Source organism: Micromys minutus (genome assembly GCF_963924665.1).
Source record: "Micromys minutus genome assembly, chromosome: 10".
In the NCBI taxonomy this organism is placed as follows: domain Eukaryota; kingdom Metazoa; phylum Chordata; class Mammalia; order Rodentia; family Muridae; genus Micromys; species Micromys minutus.
The window spans coordinates 64,912,727-64,939,253 of record NC_137979.1 but is presented as its reverse complement, the minus strand read 5'-3'; the positions used below and the strand labels follow the sequence as shown (position 1 = coordinate 64,939,253).

The following is a 26,527-nucleotide window of genomic DNA, read 5'->3' as shown; positions in this document are numbered from 1 at the left end:
GCAGTTGAGGTCAAGGATGGGGACAGCTAACCTCTTTGCCACTTACAGACCTTAGCACTAAATTATGAGTATAGGTTCCATCTATCTTTGTGGGGCAGAAAAATGGCTGCAGGGCCAGATGTGAGAAACTGCATGATATAACTGGAAAGTGCTGGGGCTGGGATGTCTGTCGCCTGTGAAGAAGTGCCATTAAGGCCCCCAAGGAGACAAGCAGGATGGGTAAAGACAAGATGGGTGGTCAGAGGCTAAGGACCAGTGCTAGAATGTTTAGGGACAGGAAAGAAGGGTATGGCAGGACACAGCTATCGGGGAGGAGCCACTTGGTGCCATTGTCAGGAGCACAGAGAACGGCCTTAAGAATGGTCAGAGTGCAGGTGTCAGGGGACACACAGGACAGACTGGACATCTGGCAGCCGTAGAAACTAGGGCTGGTTTGGTCACCAGAGGTGGATGTTGGAGAGAGTTTTACTTACTTCTGTAAGGAAGAAGGGTGGGGAAGGATGGCAGCCACAGATTTCGGGCATCAAGTCTGGAAGGGCAGGGCAAACACAGGAGTGGCCAGCCCCACCAATCCCTGTTGCGTCACTGTCAGGTGGGGTGTGGCTTCCCACCCACAACGATGAAGGTTACTCACACTGTCCACAGCGAGGATTTTGGCCCAGATAAAGACAAGAAGTGGCCGCAGCTCTCGGGCGGAGCTCTGAAGCAGTTTCAGTACATAGGGGAAGATGCCCACCGACAGGGCCTGGAGGAAAAAGAGTCAGCACAGCTGTGAGGTCCCTCTCCACTGCTGCTGGCTTAGCTCACTCCTCAAGTCACCAGCATTACTGAGGAACCATTGCTGGAGTGTTCTGTCCAATTTTAGACCTCTCTTTCCTCCTTCAGTGTTATTTTTCCTATTTTTAGGCTTCCCCCTCCTCGTTCAATGCTAGTCTATAAACAATCACTCTTTGCTGACAATATCTAGTTATTAATGACAAATGCTGGCCTGCTCAGCCCACTGCACTCTGCACAGACCCTGTGGAGGTCATTTCACTGTGTCACATACGGTGGACAGCTACTGTCCATGATGGGAAATACATTTCTAATGGTTCCAACAGTATTGTTTTAAATTTCATTATCTAATTTTTCATACTTAGGTGTGTTGTACACAGAGGAAGCCAACAGTGGCTGATTTGGGGTCAACACCCTCTTCTTGTTTTCTGAAGGCCGTGGACTAACTCTGGAGCTCGCTGATGAGACTAGATTGGCTGCCAATGATTTTTAGGGATCTGTCTACCTTACCCTGCTAGCATCCCCCTTCCCTGGGGCATCAAGTTTCTACAGGATTAAATGCCTTCTTTTCCACTGAGGCCAGACAGGGCAGTCCTCTGCTACACATGTAGTGGGGGCCACAGGCCAGCCCATGTATGCTCTTTGGCTGGTGTGAGTCATCTTTTTAGCCCCCATTTAAAAGCTTTATTTGCAAACAGAGACAAGCATGCTCTGCACAATGCAGATGGTGGGCAGCTCTAAGTCTCCTTTAGTCTGCAGGCTCCCTAGCCTCTTTGTGACTTCTTGATGACATATTTGTTGGAAACATGGGCCACTGCTTGGTTCTGCTTCTGTTCTGTAGAAAGAGGAACAGTTCAGGACTGTGCCTAAGTCACAGTGTGGACAGGGTAAGGGTCAGACTTCTGGGAGAAAAGGTCATAGAAAGCAGTCACCTGCCCATGGTTCCTGACCTTTGAGAAGTTGAAACTAGAGGGGCTCTAACAGGGACAAAAGCCTCAGAGCAGCAGGGAACGAGGATGCCTCTGGCTGGCATGACTATGGCTGCTTCTGCTTCGTAGTTCAGACTGTCTCACTGAGTCCAATCTCTGCTTCCCCTCCCCCAGGAGAGACAGAAAACACGCACCAAGCTCACTGCCCAAGGGCCTAAGTCCAGAAAGCGTCCCAGCAAGTCCAACGCTCTCAGCCGGTGCACCTGGCTTAGCAGCACCTGGAAGAATGAGAAAGGCATTGAGCACAGCGAAATTTGCCACCCCTCTAAGAAAGCTCCAGTGTGAGCTGGTGGTCCTGGTGGCATTTGACAATACAACTCAGTGGCGTCCCCCCCCCCCCCCAGCTTGACTTCTGCCTGTATAATTCATGCTTTAGACAGGCTAAAACAAACAAACAAACAAAAAAACCCACTTCATTACCCAAGTAAAATATGAGCCTGCACTGTGTTCAGCACCCTCACCCCGGCTCTCTCTGTGCAGCACGGTGTATCCCACTTCCTTTTTCAATGAGATTATACACAGAGAGGACCGTTCCCCTCCCTAGACACTCACGGCAGTATTTCTCTCTCCTCCACCTATAGCAGGGGACCCAGGAACTTCTCAGTGGCAGCAGCATGGAAGTAGGGCAGAACTGTGGTGGCACCTGCGCTGTCCTGAATCCTGACAATGGCCTTGACTTCAGGCCCAGACTAAGTTTGAAATAAGAGGCACTGACAGCAAACACTTGGTGAAAGCGTGTGATTCGCAGCACCATGTGAAGAGAATAACTCTTCTGTGCTGTGAATCCATTCTGGCTTTCTTGTTTGATGTTGACTTTCCTTCTTCTTCTGTCTGGTGCCTCTGCCCAGATGCCTCAAGGAGGAGAAGGCAGTCATGGAGGGTCCTAGGCAGAACCATACAAAGCCAGAAAGGTCCACATTTTGGGATTGCTTCTAGATGCCAGCAGTCACAAGCTGGAGGACAGAGCAGTCTGATGTTATTTTTAAAAGGCAGAAAGGATCCTGAAGCCGGGTGGGAGACGTCATGTCCATGCTACTGTTTGATGGGCTACAAGTCAACAGAGCCCCAGAGAAGCTCTTACTGTTGCTACAAGCCATCAGCAAACACCTGCTACTATTATGGGATTGGCAGGGACCTGACAGAAACCACTGCAGTCTGTATTAAGATCTTTTCTCCTTCTACAACAGAGCTGGCCCAGGCTTTGGCAACAATAAAGGCTTTCAGGACAAAGCTAGGAAGGTAACAGACTGAGTGATCCTGCACTCCCCAGCTTCTGTGCTGTCCTTTGTCTACCCTGGGTTTGTTCTTCAGGGCTTGCCCCTTGAGTCAGACTGGCCCTGGTACGGAACACTGAGCCGTGCGTGTCTGAAAGCCCACATGGAAGATGGCTTGTGTTCTTTCACAGCTACTGTCCATGTTTGGCATCAGGCTGGCTCTAGAGGTCTTCTCTGTCCCTGAGAGAGTATGGGTTGTAAATGGAACATGAAAAAGTCGATAAAAGCCATTTACAAAAGAACTATTGCCAGGCCCAAAGAATGGGATTAACATGCCTGGTGCTGCAGCCCTGCTGTGGGAGGCCCCGTGTCAGTCTGCTGTGCCGCTGCAGTAACAGGCAGGCTGGAGAGAGCTGTGTGCTGACCAGGTGACCAGGTGCCCCCGTGTTGCTGCCTTTATCAGAGTCACTGCAGGCGCCTCTCTCCAGTCCTTGTCCTGCTGTTGTTACTTTTGCTTTGTTTTGGAAACACTTGGTTACAGTTTCTAGCTCTTGCAATTCCAGGACTGTCTTAAAACTATTTTAGACACAAGTAAGAGGAGCAGTGATAATTACTTTCATAATGTCAGAAAAGATGTGACAACAGCATCACCTCCAGTTTGACCCAAGGTTATTCTATAAAGTTTCTACTTCAGCAGGAGCAGGCTATTGTGAACTCTTTATGTTACATGGACTCTTCCTGTTTGCCTCCTTTTTTCTTTTCTTTCTTTCTTTTTTCCTTCTTCTTCTTCTTCTTTTTTTTTTTTTTTTTTTAATTTTCCTGGCTGGGATTTCCAGGGCTTTAGATGTGGAGAAACCCAAGATCTATGAAACTCCCCCTGAGGCTATGAGGCTGGCTGTCCTGTGGGAGAGACTCTGGGCAGGAGGAGGGGGCAATGTGTTCAATGAAGACAGACTTTGAGCTGCAGTTGCTCTGAGCATTTGGCACAGTGAAGATGGATGGTTGTCCACCACAATGTGATTAGCAGCCCTAATCAGCAAGCATAAGGCCTTCTTGGATGAAAGCAAGGCCAATGTCCTTAGGCAGGTGCAAATCAGACCCATGGCCCATTTTAGAGGAAGGTAACGTGGTAAGTGCTTTTGAGAGTGATGGCCCTATGTAGGTTGATGTCAAGGCGATACATGATTGGACGGTAGACAGTGGGGCAGGGACAAAAGTTTTGGTAAAGTGGGAGAGGAGAAGGGGTAGTCAAGATGGGGGTGGCAGAGGAGGATGGTTCAGATGAAGGTGAACTAGATAGGTTTTATCTTGTGTAGGTGGGCGGTTTATATCTTTATTAATTGGCAGTGAATTTACTGTTTGGATATATTGAGAGTTTAACATATAAATCTGTTTGGTAAGTTATTGATTGTTGAGTCATGTTTTTACCAGGCTGAGGAGAACAGTGTGTGAAAGCAATGGCTGAGAGGCAGCTGGAGCATGTGGTTCCAGCTCTGTTGCTTGCACAAGGTGAGGGCACACGGGCCCCCAAGGTATGAGATGTGTGGGTAGAAGGCTTGGTAACTGCCTAGAGGACCATGTGGGACCGGGTGCCTGGCTCTCTGGAGAGGCTCCTGAGGAGTGAGACTGCGGGACCAGTAGCAACAGAACCCTTTTTATTTTACCGCAACAGCCCTATCACTTGGCAAGTTATGTCACTTCCATTGGGAGGGGAGTCTGCCCTCTACTCCTCCAGAGATGAAGGATGGCTTCCTAACCTTCCAAGTTGGTACCCCTCTCATGATTTCCACAGCTTCTGCCTAAACTCAATGGCCCTGAAACTTGATAAATAGTATTTTCTGGCTTTTACATTAAGTCACCAATCCTAGGTGTCTGATCGTCAATAGTCCCAGAGTAAAAGGTCTTTTTTTAGTCACAACCCAGCTCCTCAGTTTCTCCCACAAACACACATTTAATAAGACACAATCTTTGTGACTTATCTACCCAACTTCGATGACAAATCCATTATTCAGATCTCTGTCCCATGCCATTTTAGTAACCAAAAGTCAGCAGGGAATAAATGGGTGCCCCCAGAGCCAGAGAAGATTGCACATGAGGCACAGAAACATGCAGAAGGCACTGTTTCTCATGAGGACCACAGCAAGGGGAGCTGACGGCACCTGGTCCATCTGTGCTGCTCTGGTGCTGGTCAGGAGAATAAATGTTATAGCCCAGTTAGGATCTGCTTGGTGGCCTCACCGTTTCCTCACAGGACAAATTTACATCTCATGTCCCTCCAAACAGAAGGTGGTGATGCCAAGATTCTGCGCCATAGCAAGGTTAGCTGGCAGTGGCATTTCATCATGGTGATCTATCCCAATCTATATTTAATTGGGAGAGGAAAAAAGGGAATTCAATGGCTTTGCCAAGAAAAGGCCACTATGAGTAAGCAAGCATACTGACTTCAGATCAGATGTAAGGCATTTGCCTGAATCCCAGTCCTATCTCCTGAGGAACAAGTGTCTCAGTTACGCCGATGGGAAGGAAGCGACTGACCTGTAGGACGATGGGCAGCTGTTCTGGGGGACTCCTGTTTTCCACACCCATTGTGAGCCACACCTGGAATGCTGTCAGCTGCTCGGCAAAGAATGGGCTGTGCTGTGAGAAAAGAGAAAGAGCTGGTTAGGGAGGCAGGCTTCTCTACACCACCTCAGTTCAGGGCAGCAACCACAAAACTCCCAACTCCTTCCTTCACCTAACCCTGACCAGAGAAGAGAAGCACATCTTTGCTAGCTGTGGGGCTAAAGCCAAGGGAAAACATCATTTCAACCACACAGCATAAAGACTGCACAGGCGGCCACATGAGCACTCAGAGCTGGTGCCTGGGCCAAGCCTCTCAGGTGACCTTGTCAGCAGACCAGAAGGGAACAACAAGGAAGAACTGAGGGGTGCTATGTAGCTGTAACCACCTGTCCTATCTTCCATGACAGATTGCACACAGATACACTGCCGTAGGTCTAAGACAGGTCCCATGAGCAAAGGACCAAAGTGAGTCAGGGGCGGCAGAGTCCTGCTCCATGGCTGATCTAGCCGGGTTTACGCTGTGGATACAGCAGGTGCTAGCCTTTGTCCCCCTCTGCTTTCCCTTTGCTGGGCCAGGTGACCTGAGCTAGGGGGGCTTGCCACCTGAGTCTGCTCAGTGAGGAGACAGTGATCTCCACAGTCCATCCTTCATGAAGATCCAAGCCTACGGAAGGGATCTCTATCTCAGCCTGCTATTCCAGGCCTCCTGATGTCGGGGACGTGCCTCTGGGCCCCTCCTCCTACCTTGATAAACACCAATCTGAATGGAGTTCTAATTCCTTCCTAGGTAGAAGCTGTCACTTCTTTTACTTCTGAAGACTAATATGTACATTATTTAGTCAAGGTGACATACAAAAATTACTTGCAAACAATACACATTCAAATAAAACAAAACCAGAATTTAGCTGTATGGCTCTAATGTTACGATGCAGAATTATACAGAAGTCAGCATTTCCCCAACTCAGTATACAACTCTCCTCTAGCTCAGTAAACACCCGGCAGGTTCTCTGAAGAAATGACCAAGTGACCATAGCATACACATGAAAACATAGAAGGTCAGCGGTAACCAGGGCAATCTTGGAAAAGAACACAGTTGGGGGACAGACTAGCAGCTTCAGCACCATCTGTAAATGCTCAGAATCAAAACTGTGCCTGGACAAAGTGCTGGCCGAACAGAGCAGAGAGGCTGCAAGCAGCTCCTAGTCACCAGGTCCAGTGTGAGACACTCAGAGGAGACACCACGTGGACAGCAGACACTGCTGCTCCAGCCCACACCTCCCTTGCAGGGATTATGGGCGTCTGGCAGAGCTCTGAGAGCAGAGCAACACAAAGCGATGGAAGGGAAGACAATGGCATTTGGGGACACTCACCTCATCTGAGTCCAGATAGCTTTGGACAAGGCGGTAAATGCCCTAATCATTAGAAAATTTTTACTAAATAGGGATTTTCTCAACAAGAAAGAAAAGGTAAAACAAGAAAATGTAGTCTGCAGAGTAAGAGATAATCAAAGTGAGAAAAGAACAGTAACATGTCCACACCAGCTCAGCAGACAGACAGACTCCCGAAGACATGGAACCAGACCCTTCACACTGCAAGGGCTACAACCCAAAGGCATTGTGGACAGCTATCTAGGAGCATCTACTAAACGCACTTGCAGGTTGGTGCCATCCTAGCAGCACCTCAGTAAATAGTACTGTGCTCCCTAAGCACACACAGGAACCGGCCACACCCAGGGACATTGTTAGTGAGGTCTGCAGTGAGGCCACGATTCAGAGGACAGTGTAGGAGAGCCCTTCCCAGATTCCAGCAGCGAAGGCAAATATCTTAGTATAATACAGTGAGAACAAACAGACTCCCCGACAGCAGCACTTCAGACAGATCTGTGTGACTGACTGAGGAGCTTACGCCTGGGAAACATTTCAGAGCCTGCAGACACCATTGCTCTCTCCATATCAAGAGCACACTGTTGTGTGGAAGCAGACAGACACACAGAGCACACATACTCCCTGTAGTCCGCAGTCTGCCAGCAGATGGGCAGAGGCTGCAAAGGGAAGGAGCTGCTTGGCTTGTGGGCTGGGTATGAGAGTGTGCTCAAGTGGCGAAGAGTCACCAAACCACACATCTGCGATGCATATGACTTTCTACGTGTACTCTAAACACCCAGAACAAGTGGAAAGAAAAGAAAAAACCCAGCAAGGTGGGGATCAGTTGCCCCTGCACCTCAATGTTCCCTTAACGCAGCATCCTGATTTCATGAGGTCAGAGACGCCTGGCACAGGAACACCACAGTGAGCCGCGCTAGGACTGACTTCTCATCTCCTATGCAGTGGGAGGGATCTGAAGACAAAAGCATTCAAGTCTTTTTGGAGGGAGTGAAGGGGGTGTTTAGAGACAGTTTCTCTGTGTAGATCAGGCTGGTCTTGAACTCAAGAGATCTGCTGGGATTAAAGGTATGTCACCATCACCCAGCAAGATAAAACTCTTTTCTTTTTAAAATTTTACTATATATATTACTGTATTTATTTTATGCATATAAGTGCTCTATCTGCATGTAAGCCTGCATGCCAGAAGAGAGCATTAGATCATATTATAAACGTCTGTGAGGCACCGTGTGGTTGCTAGGAACTGAACTCAGGACCTCTGGAAGAACAGGCAGTGCTCTAACCACTGAACCACCTTTCCAGCTTCACAAGATTAAAGTCTTAATGAGATTTTCCAGATATCCACCTGCACCAAGAGGCCCTGTTTCTCCTACAAAGGGCACAAACCCCTAGAGCCATCTGGTTTGCATGAAGTAGAGGCATTTGTCATGGTCTGCCACGAGCCAAGTGCCATTTATTCTCTATGGAGGCTTGTGACCCTGAAGGAAACAATGCAGGGCAGGCACAAGGCTTTTTGTTTGGAAGCTGAGCAGTGGATGCTACACATACCAGGGAAAGAAAATAAAACAAAATCACAAACCCAAAAAACTCCACATCCCACGTAACACACACACACACACACACACACACACACACACACACACACACAGAGCCAGGTTGCCAACACAGGGAACCCTGCATGAGAAAGTAACAGCAGAAGTCAGAGGGGGAAGAATGGCTGCTGATTCTAGAGTCCTTCCAACTTTGCTCTAGGTCTCAACGTTTGTGTAGTAAAATGTTCTCTCCCTCTACCCCAACAAGCAAAGGCCCATGCACGCCAAGCGTGCGGTGTGCGCCCAGGCCCAGGCTCCAGTCCGAAGCAGGATGCTGACAAGACAACAGCCGCATGCACAGGAGAATCCGCCCCAGCTGAGAACCAAGTTCCCCCAGGATACAGCTTTTCTGCTCCTCGCTCACTTATTGGTGGCCAGTTTTCTCTGGGCAGTGACTTGTACAAGAACAAACGAACAAAAAGAGGGTCTGTCACATGTGTCACTAACTTCTGCCCCATCACACGTGTAGCTTCTGCTCTATCACGTGTAACCTCTGTCCTAAGTACTTTAGAAACACTAACTCATGTAGCCATCACATAGTCCCTTAAGTTGGGTTTCCCCAGAATCCTTTTTAAACAGGGAAACCAGGCTGTGTGTGTTGGTGCCTGCCTTGCACTCCAACACTCAGGAGGCAGGCAGGTCTCTGTGAATTCAAGGGCAGCATGGTCTACAGAGAGAGTTCCAGGACAGCCAGGATGATGTAGAAAGAGCCTGCCTCACTGACGCCCAGCACACTGCCTGACTCTTTCTTAGTCTCAAAGTCCAGTGGCCTCTTGAGTACTGTGAGGTGGACCTTGTGCTGTTGACAGCCCAAACCCAGCCCCACACTAGGCCTTGTGTCATTTCAGCTTCATGAATGGTGCTGTGAGCTATGCTCTTGAGGTTAGGGGCAGGGACCCAGTCAGACCTGGTGTAAATACTCTCCAAAGAGTGTGTGTGGGGGGAGTTCTCAGAGGCTGCTAGGAAGGCTCTGGGCAGGGCCACCCACTTGCACATGCCACAAGTGGAACCGGGTACGGTCTGCGCAGCTGCTCAGCTTCCACCTGCATGACCTGAGGCTGAGATAAGTCAGGGAGGAGAGGGGCTAACCGAGGAGCAGACAGCCTTTAAAGGCTGACCACCTCAGAACCTAATGAGTCCCAGGCTGACCCAACCTCGAAAACTCTTGTTAGCTGCATCTTTTGTTTCAGGTAGGTGAACTAAATCCCCAACACTCAGAATTCTGGGTGCTACATGAAGGCCAGGTGTCTACAATGAAAGAGCAGGGTCCCCCCGGGAGGGTTCTCCCTGAATCGGGGACTCACCCTGAAGGCAGTACCCTCTTCGATGATGGTTGGCAGCTGAGAGAGGCAAATATCCACAGCAAGGTCCCAGGCCTGCCTGGGGAGAAAACAGAGGGCACCCATATTATTAGTTAAGCAGCCTTAGCCTGAGGCCTTCACAGGGATAAGCCACAGGGCCCACGGGGACAAATATCCTTCATCTGGGAAGGGCTGTGTTGGGGTCTTCAGAGCTGACTAGCTGGCAGAATAATTCACCAAGTCTGGAGAGGAGTAGACATGGTGACTTCTCACTAGAAAAAGGATGACAGAACTCTCATCCTCTATAGGAGTCCTGACTCCATCATGATCCTCCCTAACATACAACCTGTGTACTCTGAGTATCTGGGGCTCCTGTGGTGGCTAGCATGAGAGCCTGGGCAGAACAAGGCACTTTGTTGGACACACCCCAGTCAGCCGGGCTGGGGTGCTGCTCTGGCTGAGGACCTGCTGACCCAGAAGGCCAGGAGGCGTCCACATGCTCCACACCCTGCGCTGCTAGCGTGGTCAGGCCCTAGCTGTGTTGGTGGCACTGAGCTAACAGATAGTCACTTATGGCACTGACAGTGGGCTGACACATCCTTGAATGCACATCTGTGCTCAGAAGACAGCCCTGTCTGCGACCCCACCAGGTGTACACCCACTCCCTGCTGTACTTCAAGCCAGTCCTCGGACTATTCCTCCACAGCTCTGAAGCTTAGGGATGATTTATGCAGCTTCATAAATGTCTCCTCTTACATAATGGGGGACACAGGGACTTGGTGTCTGGGAGCAGACTGGCTACACTTATATAAGGCTCTTTGCCAGATGCCCCTCCCCCAGGCTCCCAGGGGGTCGGGAGGGGGAAAGGACAGTAGTGCTGTGGGCTGGGGCTACACAGGCTAGAGAGTTTAAAAGCAGGGTTTAAATCTTGGCCTGGGTACGTATTGAGTGTAATTTTATTGATTTCTTATAGTTTTTAACTTTGAATTATTTTCAGACTTAGAGGAAAGACCAGCAGCACAGTTTCCATGAGGGTGAAACACACTGGCATGGTGCCACTGCTATCCCTGAGTTACTTAGTCACTGAACACCTATGCTCAGACAAGTGTTGCCCTTGGCCACACAGGAAGATCCTGTAGGAAGTACTGTACCACAGACCCCAGTCCCTCTGTGCACAGCTTCAGGGACCCAGGCTCCATCGCAGAGATGATCCGGAGCTGGCTCCCCTGACTGGCATGTAGGCAGCCTGCCCCTCTGGTTGAGCAGGCCTGCAGCTTGCACAGACCTCACCTGCTGTTCTTTCTGCTTTACGGAGGCATGGCAGCCTTTTTGTTATCCTATGACCAAACACCTGACAAAAAGCGTTTTGGGGGATAGGGATTTATTTGGCTCACAGTTTAGGGCCACAGTGGAGCCCCAGGAGCCAACTTAATTATTCCCTGGTTTAGATGGCCACACTTTGAGGCACCACTGCTTACATTGTGTAACCAGCAACATTGGAATAAGGCTTCTGTGTCCTAACGCCTTGTGGGTGGCACAGAAGATGCTATCTCTTCTAATTCTCCTCTCAGACCAAAAGAAGCTCTCCCTGGTCCTCAACTCCTAGCACCCAGGGATAGCAAGCTTCTCTTTGTCTTCCCCATGTGTGTGTATCAGAGCATGGTTCTCTTCATTCCCCTCAATGATGCCCTCATGTGCCATTTAAACAGACTTTTATCTTTCTTGGTGACTCCTGACCCTGGTCCCATTGCTGGACCAGTAGCTATGTCTGAAATATACCTGATACTTTCCAGGGAGTTTCTGGAGTCCCAAGCATCTCCAGTCATTACTAGGCACCCCCCAATCCTAGACCCTCTCTTGTCCTCCTCCTGGTCCTCTGTGGCTACAGAGCCACAGACTGCACTCTTGTCTCCATCCCATTTGCCTTTGCAGGAGTCACTGGTGCTCCGGGACTCCTGTCTTGTCCTGCGGTAGAAGAAAAGCCTGGTGGTCCCTGCAACTACATGTGTTGTCTGCTGTGGCTTCCCAAACGCTGGTCTTCAGCATGGCCACTCAGCAGGTCTGGGGTTAGAGCTCTATGTGGGCCTTGTCTTTCCAGGAACCGGCCTCACTATCCGTGATGTACAAAGTGGTGATATACCCCTCGTGAGGTTCCTGAGAGACTGAGGTGAGGAATAGGCCTTGGCTGAGCTATGGAAGGTCAGACAGGCACAGCTCTTGACACAAATTCCAAGCTGAAGCTCTGTGCACATGGGCCCAGCCCCATGGATGCCGATTCTCTTAACTTGGGCAGATTTTGTTTTTGAAATAGCAATCTCTTCTCTCTGGCAATTTCCTGGGAAATGCAGAGATTCTTGTTACTTCTATTTAGACTAATGAGATCACAGGCTGGAAGGTAACGGGGCACATTTTCTCTAGGCCTCAATAAAGGAACAAGACAAGAATGGAAACATTTAAAACTCAGGATAGATTGAAGATGAGAAAGGTTACTCCTTTTGCATCCCGTCCCCCATCCCCCCGCTGTCCACAGACCACACTTTCATGCAGCCCTTCCCTGCTGACAGGATTAAGAGGCAATCAGGAGATAATCAAAAGTGGCTCCAACTTTGGGCAATAAATAGCTCCCAGATGCTCAATAAACGCCCGACCACAGGCAAGCGGGTGCTCGGAAGCATCAGGGGAGACATCTACTTTGTTGGGACAGAAGCAAAGTCAATTATTGCAATTAAACTCTATAAAGATGCCTTGGATTTAATCAAATGAAAAGTTTAAATTTCAGGAGCTAGAAGAGGAGAAATTCGGGGCACTGGAGATGGAGGTGGGAAGTGTATCTGGCAGCTGGCTGACTCGACCAGCTGGAGCCCAGCATGGGCACTTTTGGACCCAAGCAGAGAGGAAACGTGCACACATCCATGTGCTTGTGGCTCAGCTGACATGCTGCCGTGCCATTGCAATCTTGAGGCTAACACATTCGAACCCACACACATTTGACCCTGTTTGCTGTGACGGCCTCTGCTGGGCTGTGGCCCCATCTAGGTCCCACACCTGGGAAATGAGGAGAGGCAGCCGCCCGTTCAAGACACCAAAAGGAATAAAACCTTGTTGAGAACATCCAAGGCCACTGGCAGACAAGCTCTAAGAGAGTTTCTGGAACAGAGGCACCTCAGTCTGGGCTGAGGTAGAATGGAGAGAGGTACTGCCACAGGCAGAGCATGCTGGGCAACCTGGGCACCCTCTCTGGGCCAGGCCAGATGACTTCAGCATTTCCCATCAAACTGTAAAATTATATAATCATCTCATCCTTAGCAGAACAACTGTCCTCTGATGAGCACAAGCAGCAGTTGATTAAAGCTGGCTGCATTTTCTCAGCTAAAATTCAACCAATCTTAGTCTTAATTTGGGATTCTCAGCTACAGACAACTGGAAAGCAGTTTATAAAACCCGGCGATAACAGCTGTGCTGTATGATGGTTCTCTGTATGGCACCAGGGTGCATCAGGTCTCTGCGTGTCCTGGGGGAGGAACAGAGGTTGGGATGAGTGTGGAGGTGTCTGCATTGGCTTCCCAAGGGAAGATCTGAAGACTCTGAAGGAGAGAGGCTGGAAGGGTGATGGGGGCAGGATGGATGGTACAGGATGAGTCCAGATGATCTGATTTGGACTCCTTCCCTAAACAGCAAGGAGTGGGGGGCTTTCTAAGCTGCTGGTTGAATCACCACCAGAGCCTGGGTTTTCAGGAAATTGGCTTAAGATGGCAATTGCCCAGGCAGTGGGCTGGAGTAAAGCCTTCCGAGCAAGCGTGGGCTCCATATGCATTGATCAATCAGAACAAAAAGCACAGGTTATTACCACAGAGAAACGCCGGGTTTCAGGACCCCTGAAATTGAGAGTGAAGGAGAACGACTCCCTGATGGCTTTGCATCAAAGATTAAACAGAAACTGGGCTCTGAGTATTCCATCATCGCCTCCCCACCCCCAGGCAGAGTGCACAAGCACACTGTTGTGCGTCAGCCTCCGTTCTTGTTAGGCTTTGTCCCCTCCCCCACGAGAAATGCAGTCTCTCCATCATCACCCAAGGATATAATAACTAGATTTTAAATTATTTATTCCAAAAGCTCTTTTCTGCCTACCTTTCCTGTGAGATCCCTGGGGATGTGTGTGCAGCCATCTATTTATGAGGGAGCTGAAGCCCTGAGCACTATGGGAAGAATTTCATCAGTTGGGGTGGCAGATGGCAGAACTGGGAACCCACCAGTCATCCTTCAGAGGTGTGGCCCAGCCAAGGCCTGACAAGAAGCTCAACTCTGCAGTGGCTTGGCCCTCAGGTATAGCTACGAAGTTGTAGAGATGACTGTGGCTCCCCATCTCTTTCTCCCCCCCTCCTTCAAGGATCAGCATTTGTGTTAGGTCAGGCACGTGAGGATAAAGGTGGCCAACCAAGGTCAGAAGTAGTGATGAGCCTGACCCACAGACCTCCTATGCTCTAGATGTGGACTGGCAGCAGGGAGAGGTACAGAGATGGTGGGGCTACAGGACAAGAAGGTTTGGAAACCGTCTAACCTGTGCTACAAGCACAGATCCACAGGAGAGGCCAGAGTGTAAGCTGCTCGGCTCTCGGAGCTTGGAGACAGCATCATCCCAGAGGAAGCAAAAGCACCTGACAGGGTGTTCCACTGAGCAAGTGGGTCTCTCAAGGTGGCTGAGGGGGCACACTCAAGATCTGCAGGTAAAAGTGCTTATGCCAGGGGCCAATCAATGTCTTCTCTTCTGTGGGCATAAGTGTGCTAGGAATGACTCAGACGGAAACAATGGTCACTGACAAGATGGAATGGCTTCCTCTGCTTCTCATTTAGTCTAAGAAACGAGAGCGAAGCACAGGGGCGTGCCTCAAGACCTCACATGTCAATCTCTGGCTTGGGTGCGATGGCCCTTTCATACAACCCCCACCACAATGGCATCATGCTAGTATAAGGTTTTCTAGTCTTCCAGAAGGTTCTCTCATGCTTAGACCACTAGACTCATTCACAGTTCAGATATCAGGAAGAGAACTTGGTGAGAACTATGTCAGAATGTGAACATCCCAGCTTAGCATACAGGAGATTCTGGACCAAGACTCACAACCAGATGCCTCAAGTAGCATGTTTCTCAGTAACAAAGGCTGAGAAAGCATCGCACAGCACGCAGGCTGGTGGTGAGGCAGTACACAGGCTAGTCTCTGGGGAACACAAGTGACACTCCTAGGGACCAAAACAGAGGCAGAAAGGAGGCAACAGTCATTCCCCATGCATGACTGCCACATTCCTCTTCAGGCAGAAACACATGAGGTGGTTCAGCAGTGGGGCTTGTTGCACATGGAGCCTCTGATATCCAGGTAAGTTTTGTCAAGTAACATTGCAAACTGAAGGACCATCCAAGGCAGCCTGGCCAGCAAGCAAGCCACACTAAGTAATGGAGGCAGCCACCTTCCTGGCTTAGCATCCCAAATACTGGAAGGCATTTGTATTGTGTAAATGAAGTGGATGGTTTTGTGAAACTTGACACAGCTGAGTTATCAGAGAGAAAGGAGCCTCAGTGGAGGAAATGCCTCCATGAGACCCAGGGGATTTGCTGTTAGCACAGCACCTACATGTAAGGACGGGGTCAGAGGAGAGGTAACCATTCAACCAGCTACTCTGAAGGTTGGGTCTCAAGGGTTTTGGTGGAAGGGACACCTCTGGGAGAGCTGGGTTGTGGGTCCCAGGCCCAGCAGAGACTACCGAGAGCTCTCTGCTGAGGTCAGGCTTACCCTCTGGACCCTGAAGTTGCCTTGCCCCACAAAATCCAGGAGGCTGCTAACCTGACCTGTGTGTCTTCGCTGTGTTTGCCCTGTCCCCAGCTCTCCAGTCCCTCTGGGATTGAAGCCATTTTCTACGCTGGCCACTGGTCAAAGTGGCCTCACCATGTACTTTCTAGCACAGAATGGGACTGAGTAGTGTTTACTTTCTCACTTCACTCACGCTGGCACTGTCACTACCGAAGCCCTCCCCAGAGAACATGTGTCAGAGGCACGCACATCTCCTGGAGTCACATCTCATTGGCTTCTCTAATAGGGAATAGAGCATGATGTCAGGCAAGATTTCAAACTGGAGAGGACTTTTAGATACTGTCTGTTCAGATTGCGTGGGCTCAGGTAGGAGGGAGCTGGCCAGAGCCATTGCTGATGCGTTCTCGTCCAGGATGGCTGCTGTGCTGCGGTGAGGGGCACCTGAAGCTTGCGTCTTGATAGGCAGACTGTGAGCTGCATGCAGTCTATGAATATGGTTAGTTTGGAACCTAAGAAGGTTTTAAGAATACTGTATTGATCTCAACATGAAGCAAATCAGGTGACACAAGAAACATTGATCTTTTGGCTACTGACCAAAGACTGAATGGTCTGATTGACTGGTTTTCATGGCAAGGTTAGTCTGACTAGTAGGTTAGGACTAGGTTGCAGGACTTGCCCTTGCTATGCTTCTGGCTATGCACTTGTGCTGCTGGAAAGTGTATTCCACACATCCTTCTCCCCAGACTGTCAACTACCCAGCTGCCCTCTTCCTCCCTCCCCTCTGCAGACTTACTGCCATGGGGTCCTGGCACACACTGGGTCAGCCAAATGGCATCTGTATCCAACACCCACATGTAGGGACACACAGGCACTTGAGTGAACTAGGGAATAAAATAGGGGAGCTGAGACGCTTAACTCTGCTCAGGTGACGAGTGAGTGGTGTGCCCTGGGCATCTATCTGTGCTCTTCATCGCTGCATGTTCCTTGAAAAGCCTGGCTTTACGTTCCGAACCTCCAAATGAGGAGTTAGGCGCGATGGAAAGAACCCAGAGTCTTGCCCATTGGTGAGGAGCAGCCCACCCAGATCACTTCTCTGTGTGAGATCCTCTTTCCTAGCAGCTGTCCTATATCCCAGCACACCTGAGCAAGGTAAGACCTGTGGAGGCTAAGGCCTGACTGGACTCACACTGTCTCAGCCAGCAGGCACAAATCACACCCTTTGGTCCCTCATCTTAGATACAAAGTTAAAAGCTTGTGCATGGTAGGGGAGTACAATGAAGACCAGTGAGGCCATGTGCTAGACTTCATGGAAGACTTACAGGTGCTAAGTAAATGACATCCAATTTCTCCCTTACTTGAATGCCAGCTCTTAAACCAGTACCCCAACAACCTCCTGCCCCTACAATGCTAGCAGCTACAGGACACTCAGCCAAATCCTGTCAACACTGACCTCTCATCACCACTGCCTAGTGCATCTTTCGGTTCCCAACAGTTCCCTCCCTGGCTCCTTGCCTAACTACCTACAGACCCCAAGGGGGTCAGGCATGCTTTGTGTGGGGCCCTCCACCCTGATTCCCCAGACCCCTCTGATCCAGCTGCTCTCTCTGGGTTCAGCATCTCAGATGTGTTCTCCTCAGTCCAGCTTTTGGGGAGTTAAGTGAATGCCCTGGATATGGCCTAACCCAGACAAAGTCCTGGGTTTGACCCCTAAGAACTCCAAAGACAACAGAAAGTGTAAGACTAGAGTCACTTGGTGCTGCTCCTCCTGAGCTAGAGTACCTCTAATTCATCAGATACTGTACAGCGGTCTTGCAGGACCCCCCCCCCCACCACTACGGCTTTGATCTCTGCAATCTCTGCCTTAAGCAACATAAAAGAGAACCTGACACTTCAGCAGATATTCAGAACATCAGCAGCAGAAGGCAAGGAGGGGCTGGACCACTGCCTCATGGATGTGAATTAACAGCCAGCTTGGGATTCTAATGAGTCCTTTCCACATCATTTGGAAAAAGATCACTTGAGATCAAATCTAGGTACAAAACCTTAGGGACTTTGCTAGTTATGCTTTTATCATGCAAAGAAAGGCCCCATCATTCCTTAGGTTTGTTTCTAAGTTTCATTTTATGACAAATAATGCCTTAAGTATAATAATTCAATTAAAAAAAACCAGCACTTGCTGTTTGTTTCAAAGGAATAGGAAATCTCCAAAGAGGCCTTTAATTTCAAAGGAATCTCCAGCAGTTTTTAAGAGGTGAATGTCACTCCTGTGACTCTCTTCAGCCCTTTCTGTGTGTGAGAGAAACTGTGGCATGGGGAGCAGTTGTACTGCGGATATTTAACATATATTTTATATAACAGTGTGAGAGAGACAGAGACAGAGGCAGAGACCCTACCCCTCTGCTAGGCTGGGGTATCCTCAGTTTGCACTTTTGTCAGGAATGTTAACAGAGACACCGCCAAGCTTCCTGAGCGCCCTGTCTCTCTTGGTGCCTTATTTTAGGCTGCAATTAGGCTCCTCTGGTGGACCATAGAGAGAGCTGCAGGGCAGAGTGGACTGGGCAGGAAGAGGCGAGGGCAGGGCATAGGAGCCGCAGGAAGTTACAAGGGTTAAGGTGGCAGCAGGGCGTTGAGTGGGAACAGGCTGGTTTGGGCAGGGGTCAGTGAGAGGGACAGAGACCATGACCTGCAGCATTACAGTAAGGGCAAGGCCTCAGGTCTGTGGCTCTGGTGCCTGGCACCAAGGGGAGGAAGCACCAAGATGACCAGTTTCGAGAACAGGCATTACCAACTCCTGGTCACCTCCAACGTCCGGCTGGAGGGAAGAATGTTGGGCTCTTACCCAACAGGAGTGTGGAGCTGGCTGAGAAATGGTCGTAAGGAACAGGCACAGGGGTTCTGGGGTGAACACACTGTCCCCTCTGGTGGCCTCAGCAGGCAGCTGAGCTATGTGCTACTCCTCATTCGACAAGACCCGGCTCCTTCCTTCAATCCTTCTCTCTGTACTCAGGCACCCACACCCTCCATGAGCATCATCCTATCATTCCTAACAGAGCCATCAGCAGTCAGGAAATCCTTAAAGTTCAGAGAGTCAAATGGCAGCCCCAAAGCCCCTTCCTACCACCATAACTGGCCCCACCCCTGGGTGTAGTTGGAGTTGAAGTCTGAGTAGCCCAGTATGGAGTGACGGTCAGCTGGGCTCTGTGCTCATCTGGCTGGAGCCTCCACATTCTTGCAGGCAGAGCTTCAGGCTTGCTAGTTCACAGTGGACTTGAGCCTGGTAGGAGGACCCTGCCTGGAGGACCTGTGCCTATAATTTACATACAGTGATATGTATTGCTTTCAGCAAGCAAGCAGCGATAGCACCACTATCCAACTGTTGGCCGTGAAGATCCACACAGCTCTTTTCTCACTCCCAAACTTTTGTGTGTGGGGATTCTTGGAGAAATAGCCACTTACCAGAAGCATGTCCATCATCAGAAGAGCCTGCAAGCCCTGTATCAGACAAAACACTTTCTTTCAGGGTGACTCTTTGCTTCAGCAAATTTGTTGCTAAGTCTTTGGACTTCCTACTTATAAATGCATCTTGGTTTGCCATGAATGTTCCACACTTTACATTTCACACTGAGACCTCAGGACTGATTAAGTGCTTCCCTTGTGTTCCTATCGATGGCCTATGCTCACAGTGCGCGCTAGGATCCAGCACACAATGTGGCACTGGCTGCTGAAGGTACGCCCTCCTCTACTCTGAAAAGCAGCTCTAGGCTTCTCAACTAGTGGGACCCACATACGAACTCCACTGCAGGCCCTACATCTCTCCTCACCAGCTCCATCTTAACGGTCATCACCTGAACTGTCCAGCTAGGGCTGGAGGAAGGAGGTACCCTATCCGACGCCCTCTTTTCCCTTGAGGGAGCAGGCTGTGGCATGAGCTACAGGATTCTTCCCACAGAACGTGGCCCCACCCAGCAGCACTAGAACAAGATCTGTGGAACATGTCTTCTGATCTATAGACACATGTCTTCTGATTTATAGGGGATGTGCTAAGATGTGTGCTGGAAGGGTCAGAGTTTTCAGTGTGAGGACTTAGGAGTTCTTACAGCAGAAGTGCCCAGCATGCTGAGGAAGGGCCCCATAAGATAAAGGTTTCCTTACCTAGCTATATACAGACAGCTGTGGTTCCCAGGGCCCCTTCTCTAATGACTCCACATGAAGGGTAAGAGCCCTGCCTCTCATCTTGTCTGTAAAGTTGACTGGGGTGGGTGGAGCCAGTGTGGAGAGAACTGCTGTGGGGAGCAGGACTTTTTCTACCATGCCTCCCAAGCGGATCTGCTCCTGTTTGCTGCTGCTTCTGTTTCTGTCCCTCCCCCGCTCTGTTTTGTGTGTGTGTGTGTGTGTGTGTGTGTGTGTGTGTGTGCGTGCACACAAGTGTGTATGTATGGATACACTCAAAGTCTGAGGCTGGTATCAGGGATTTTCCCTGGCGCCTCTTCCACATTATCCTCTGGAACAAGGTCTCTCTCAATCTAACTCAGGTCTCTCACAGGGACTGCTTGGCATCTCCACTTTTAAGGACTGAATTTCCAGCCGAGTCTTCACACCCCCTGACACTCACATGCCAAGTTCTGAATCTAGTCTTCCTGCTTGCTTGGCAGGCACTGTAAACAACTAGCCATCTCCCCAGCCCCACTTCCATGTATTAGAATTACCTTTTTACAAAAATTCTTGGTTAGAATAACAGATGTAAGGAAGGCTGGTATTCCGAGTATGTGTTCTCTCACAGTGTTCACCGAATCAACCCCCAAACGATCTCTTACACATTACAGAGGCTTCTCAGACAGAGCCCCCCGCACCCCCTGGAGTGCACAGCACAGGGCGCACATGGCTCTAATGCGCAGCTGCTTCCTCCTCGAAACCCCCTTCTGCTCTTGGTCTCAGTTCTATACTAACCAAGCTTTGACAGGATGCAGACATGTGGGAGCTTTCCTCATTTTAATTTTTGCTTTCTTCATGTCTGTAAGTGCTCTGCCTTTCTGTATATTTGCATGACAAAAGGGCATCAGATCCCATTATACACTGTTCTCAGCTACTGTGTGGGTGCTGAGAACTGAACTCAGGACCCCTGGAAGAGCAACTAGTGCTCCTAACCACTGAGCTGCCTCCTCTCCTAACCACTGAGCCATCTCTCTCTTAACCACTGAGCTCTCCTCAGCCCCAGTGAGATGTGCGCTTTAACATTTGATGTTTACAGTACATGTGAATATGGGACATTACAGATTTTAATTAGTTTTGAATATGTAAGAGGCAGTGAGTTGAGAAACTTCTCGTTTCTCTAGGATTCTAGTGGTGGGTGAAAATTGATATATAACTATTAAAAACCTGCCTTTGCAACATCGTACAAAGGTCGTTACAGTTAAATAGCTCTCTTACTAATGTGAATGAAGACTTGTCATTTCATTCTGGAATCCACCCCTCCACTTATGTGGAGAGCACAACCAGAGGGCCCATGGCACTATGGGGAAGAAGTTAGAGCAATGGGGCATGCACTGGAGGGCAATACTGGGACCCACGTCCTTCCTTTTCCCTCTGCACTTTCTAGCTGGCTGTGAGCAATCTGCTTCATCATGTGCTCCTGCCATGAAGTGCTACCTCAAAGAAAAGGCAGCCAGAGACCCTGGACAGAAACGTCTGAAGCACTGTCCCTCCAAGACTTTCTTCCTATAAGCTGACTGTCAGTTATCCTGTTAAGTAATGGAAAGCTACACCAGGCATGGTGGCATTCATCTTTAATCTTAGCACATGGGAGGCAGACACAGATGAATCCCTGTAAGTTCAAGGCCAGCCTGGTCTACAAGGTTGAGTTCCAAGGCCAGCCAGGGCTACAGAATAAGACCCGGTTTTAACAACAACAACAACAACAAAACCAAAATAAATCTTAGGAGCTGGAGAGATGGCTCAGTAGTTAAGAGCACTGGCTATTCTTCCAGAGGTCCTGAGTTCAATTCCCATTACTCACACAGCAGCTTATAACCATCTATAGCTGGGATCTGATACCTCGTTCTGGTGTGCAGACACACATACAGTCAAAACACCCACTTTCGATGGTTTTAAGTGTCAGAGAAATCTTATGTTCACTTAATAAATCTGGGTCAACTTCTTTCTCAGTACAAATTCTAAAACTCCAGAAGGCCCTGATTTTGGCTCACAGTTTAAGAAGGGCTATGGTCCACCTCAGTGGAGAAGACATGGCACCAGGAACATGACTCAGTTGGTTACACTGTGCCCACGGTCAGGTAACAGAGAAGGGATAGGAAGTCGGGGCTGGCTAGAAAAAAAAAAACTCAAGGACTTTCTCCAATCACCCATCTCTTTGAACAAGTGTCCACCTCCTAACGGTTTTACAGCTTTCATACCAGCTCCATCAGTGGAGGAATGTAGGGCCCAAGGCTGATGACCTTTTCCACCTTCAAAGTCTCCTTCTTTCTGAAGGAGAACCCCATCTCCAGGGTGGTGCCACAGGTCACCAGATCAGGGTACTTCTATAGTTCCAAGAAGCCCCCATTTCAAAGCAAGCATGCAAACAGGAGCCCAAGCACAGAAGAGCTGTCAGACAGACACACTTACCACATGGCATGCATGTACGTCGGGGGGAGTCGTGGGCTGCTTACTGGGGTGCAGTTATATGACCTCATGATTCTTTCTGCCAATAAAAAATTTCTAAACAAACTTGCCACCAGCAGGTCCTGTCGGAAAAGCTTTTGGAAGAGATCTGAGGGCAGATAAAAAAAAAAAAAAACAAGGAATCTTCAGTGATTTGTACCTGGGATCAGAAGCCAAAAGCACAAATTTTATCTCATCAAAAAAATATTGCACACAAATTGAGACTAACACACACATTTCACACTGGTAATATATACACTCACGCATGCACACATCAGCCTACATATGAACAAATGCCCAAATCCCAGCCACCCTACAAACAAAGCACACATCTTTATAGATGGAATTCTGGTTTCAAAGGTAGGGGCAGTGCCAAATATATACTCAGGAAGCTGAGCCCTGGGCCTGCTAGGAAAGCATTATTGAGCTGAGAGCAAGGCTGACACGGGGCATGATGATGCCGGCCTGCTCTCCTTGCTATTTCCAGTCCCTGTGAGTTTCCTCACAGATGTGTTTGATGATGGTGTCTCTTACCCCGAGGGAGCACATTCCAGGCGATGGTGTCTGTGATGGCTGTGAAGATCCAGTTCAGTTCACCCAGGGGGGTTCTCCGGTCATTCAGCCGGCCAGGAATCCTAGACAAGATGTCATCTGCATTAGTGCTACCACGGCTACTACCACGGCTACTGAAACAGGCAAGGGGTCGGATGTGGGAACAGACCTCAACTGAGAGCAAAGCCTCAGGATCAAGGAGATATGGGCAGGGCTGTAGCTCGGAAGGCCTCCTAGGGGCCCTAACATTCCCATCGTTCCCACATGTCTTCTTCAAGGAGAAAAGAAACTACACAGGCTCACTCTCAGCAGTTCCTACTTTTCCCTCTCCACTGAAGACACACCAACAGCTTTCCTGTTGCCCCTGTGTGTGTGTGGATGGAGAACAGCTGCCAACACAGATGCACAATTCCACACAAGCAGCACAAGCCAACAGGGCTCAAAGACACACATCTTGTGCTGTCAGGGGATCTACACACTTCGGTCTTCCTCCACAGCCCTCTTTAGGCTCTTCTGCTCTACCTGGCACAGCCTGCTCGCCCTGCAACCATCCAGCTGGTCCATACCGAGTACCGACCAGTGGGAAGGCAGGTGAGAAGCACACAGCACATGCACAGAACCAGGCAATGCAAAGGCTGCAGAGACTGGGGAGGAGTGAATGCTCCCACTGAGGAGGGGAGGGGAAGGAAAGCTGTGTTGAGTGCTAACTCAGGTGCAGACATCAGCATCCTGGCGGGTAGAACATCCATGTCTGTGGCAAGCATGTGTCCACTGGAGACCAGAGTGGTTCAAAGCCCTAAAGTGTGGGCAAGCTTCTTCTGCTCTGCAACAAGCTTAATTTTACCACTAGGTAGCACGTTTAATTATATCTGACTAGAAACTCTTTCTTCCTCCCATAAGGAAAATGTTCACAGTGATTTGGTTTAGACTAGAGTGTGATTTGCTATTTATAAGGTGGAACAGATTAATAATTCCCATTATAGTCACCACTTGATGGTATTGTCAGTAAGAACAACTCAGAGACAAAGACTCAGGAACAGAGGGGGCAGGGCCAGGTTACCTACCTAACAACTATGTTGAGTAAACTCTTTGCTGCTAATAATTCCATTTGGTTTAGAAACATATTTTCTTATACTCAAGGGGTGTTAGTAACAGGTCAGAAAAGGGTGTATGGGGGGGAGATAAAGGAGAGATGATATTTACACCAGGTTTATTAGCAGAGCCTGGAATGGTATCTCAGAGCCCAGTGCTGAGCATGTATGGGACCATTAAGTACTTTTCTACTAAAGAGAAAGCAAGGACCAGCGAGGCACTTGGCATGGGGTGTCGGGGACTGGCTTGCCCTTACTCTGAGCATGGGATCTTCCTTGCCTGATCTTTACCATGGAGACCACCACATGGAGGGGTGTGTGTGTGTGTGTGTGTGTGTGTGTGTGTGTGTGTGTATGTGTGTGTGTGTGTGTGTGTGTGTGTTAGCTGGATTCACCATTAGCTGTTTACACAGGACAAGCAGGTACAGAAAACTGGAAAATATAATGCCCATTCTCCCTGGGTCTTCTTTCCACAGAGCTGTGAGGGTGGGTACACCCCTAAAATAGGAAACGTTTTTATTATTGTAAAAACACTGCCCAAGCTCTCACTGTTGTTCTCTGAGTGTCAGAGTAAGAAACAGAACATTTACCATCTTCAACAGTATGTCCTGACTGCCTCCTACCGACAATCAGTTTCAAGTGTGCAGTTCCCAAAACTACTTTTCAACAGTTCACTAAGACCCATTGGCAGCTCGTTCTGTAGGTGACCATTTACGACAGAAAAAAAGTGGCCACCTAAGCCAGAGAGAACCCAGGCTTATTGATACCTGTCCACTGAACTCAGCCTCCAGTAAGACTGACAGCATGGGACTGCAGAGCTCTTCCCTCAGGGTGGTCTTCCTGGCATGGGGAGCCCTAAGAGAACCGCCAATGTGGCTCACACTGAACTCCACAGTCCCTTGAAGAAGCTGGGAATACTGTGCCACCCACTCCACACTGTCCAGCTCAGCACCAAAACATTACCTTCCAGTAAAACCTCAGTTCTTCAGCTTATATGCAGCCCTAGGTGTAAATAGGAAGGACCAGGAAGGCCTCCCTTTAGAGAGGGAATCCAGGTGAAGTGGCCGCCAAGTGTTCATAATGGGCACACTCCTAACAAGGGTCCGCCAAGTCACTTCCTGCCTCTCCTTAAACAACAAGCATATACTTAACTGCCCTCGGTCACACCATTTAGAGAAGTTTCGAGGAAACTATGGCAACCTTCAGGGAAACAGTGTCCACACTGGTAACTCATATCAGTGAGTAGCTAGGAAGACATCTGTCAATTCCTTTTCCACTAGAGACAGAGTCTCTGTGTAGCTCTGGCTGCCCTGGAACTTACTGTGTGGATCAGGCTGGCCTCAACCTCACAGAGCCACCAGCCTCTGCTTCCTGAGTGCCAGGATTAAAGGCCTGGCCTATCAGTCATTTCTCCCTTTCTCTCCTTCCTTTCTTTCATGTGATAACACTGTTCCTGTCTTCAGACACATCAGAAGAGGACACTGGACCCACCCCCCCCCCCCCATAGATGGTTGTGAGCCACCATGGGGTTGCAGGGAGTTGAACTCAGGACCTCTGGACCTCTGGAAGAGCAGTCAGTGCTCTTAACCACCAAGTCACCTCTCCAGCCTCTTATCAGTCAATTCTAAACCGGAAACTTAGTAAGTTTCCAGTGGATGTATGAAAATTGTGTCAGGTCAAAAATGAGCTATGTGACCAGAACAAACAATGTGGCTGAATAAATTATAGAACCATCACAGAGAAATGGCTACCAGCTGCTTAATGGTTACCTGTGAACACCTTAATAGTGCAATATGTGCTTCATACTAATAAGCAAAGAACAAGTCAAAAATGGTACAGCCAAGATCGCACTCGACACATGCGAGGAGAGCATCAGGCAGAGACTGTGCAGTGGGGAGATGCTATTGTCTGAATTGAGTGTTCGAGAATCCATTCCACTTGAACCACGGGGACACTTGAGCCTCCCATTCCTTTGCTTGTTTATTGTCAGTCTGGGGTAGCGCTAGAGAGGTGAGTCCCAAGGTGACAGCATCCTGGGGGCTGGTGCCTTGTGCAGTGGGCAGCATTCTTGGGAGAGGTATAGGGCCTATCAGAACCAAAGAGTGTTTGAGCATGGTCTGTCTCCAGACCTGGGCAGTTAACAGGAAAAGCCCACATGACTGGAGTCAAGTGAGGCCACCACAGATCATCTTGTTCTCCATGGGGCAGTCTCTGGAGATGTGAACAGAAGCTGTGTTCTCAGCAGTGAGAAGTGGTTGGCAGGATTCTCTACCCTAGCCTCGGTTCCTGACAGCCACTGTGAGCAGAGCACGCGTTGTCCAGGTAAGGACCCCATTTCCCCTGAGATCATCATGAAGATAAGGAAGGCATCTGCTCCTTAGATGACAGAGGTGAAAGTGAGCCCACTCCTTGTATATTAGAGCTGCAGTCTCTGTGCCCGACGGAAACTGGGAGCCTACCTGGATCCTCGCAGGCTACATTAGGACCCAGAGGACACCAAGTACTGTAACATCCAATCTGAGACCACACCCCATCTAGGAAGCTTCTCTAGACCCTTAAAAGTCCACCGACAAGCACAGGGGCTCTTTTAAAATTCAACTCCTCGGTGCTAA

General features: G+C 49.3%; 1 protein-coding gene across 5 annotated transcripts in view; it reads right to left on the bottom strand.

The window, feature by feature from the left end:
• Positions 1-26,527, bottom strand: part of RPTOR (regulatory associated protein of MTOR complex 1) — a 263,751-nt gene that overhangs the window by 74,192 nt on the left and 163,032 nt on the right. For all 5 annotated transcript variants that reach the window (XM_080924542.1, XM_080924544.1, XM_080924545.1 and 2 more), the window contains 6 exons: positions 22,807-22,907; positions 22,237-22,381; positions 9,818-9,893; positions 5,513-5,614; positions 1,898-1,981; positions 635-745 (listed from right to left, as the gene is read on the bottom strand). In XM_080924542.1, the coding sequence (XP_080780668.1) occupies positions 635-745; positions 1,898-1,981; positions 5,513-5,614; positions 9,818-9,893; positions 22,237-22,381; positions 22,807-22,907 (619 nt within the window). The remainder of the gene's footprint in view (positions 1-634; positions 746-1,897; positions 1,982-5,512; positions 5,615-9,817; positions 9,894-22,236; positions 22,382-22,806; positions 22,908-26,527) is intronic.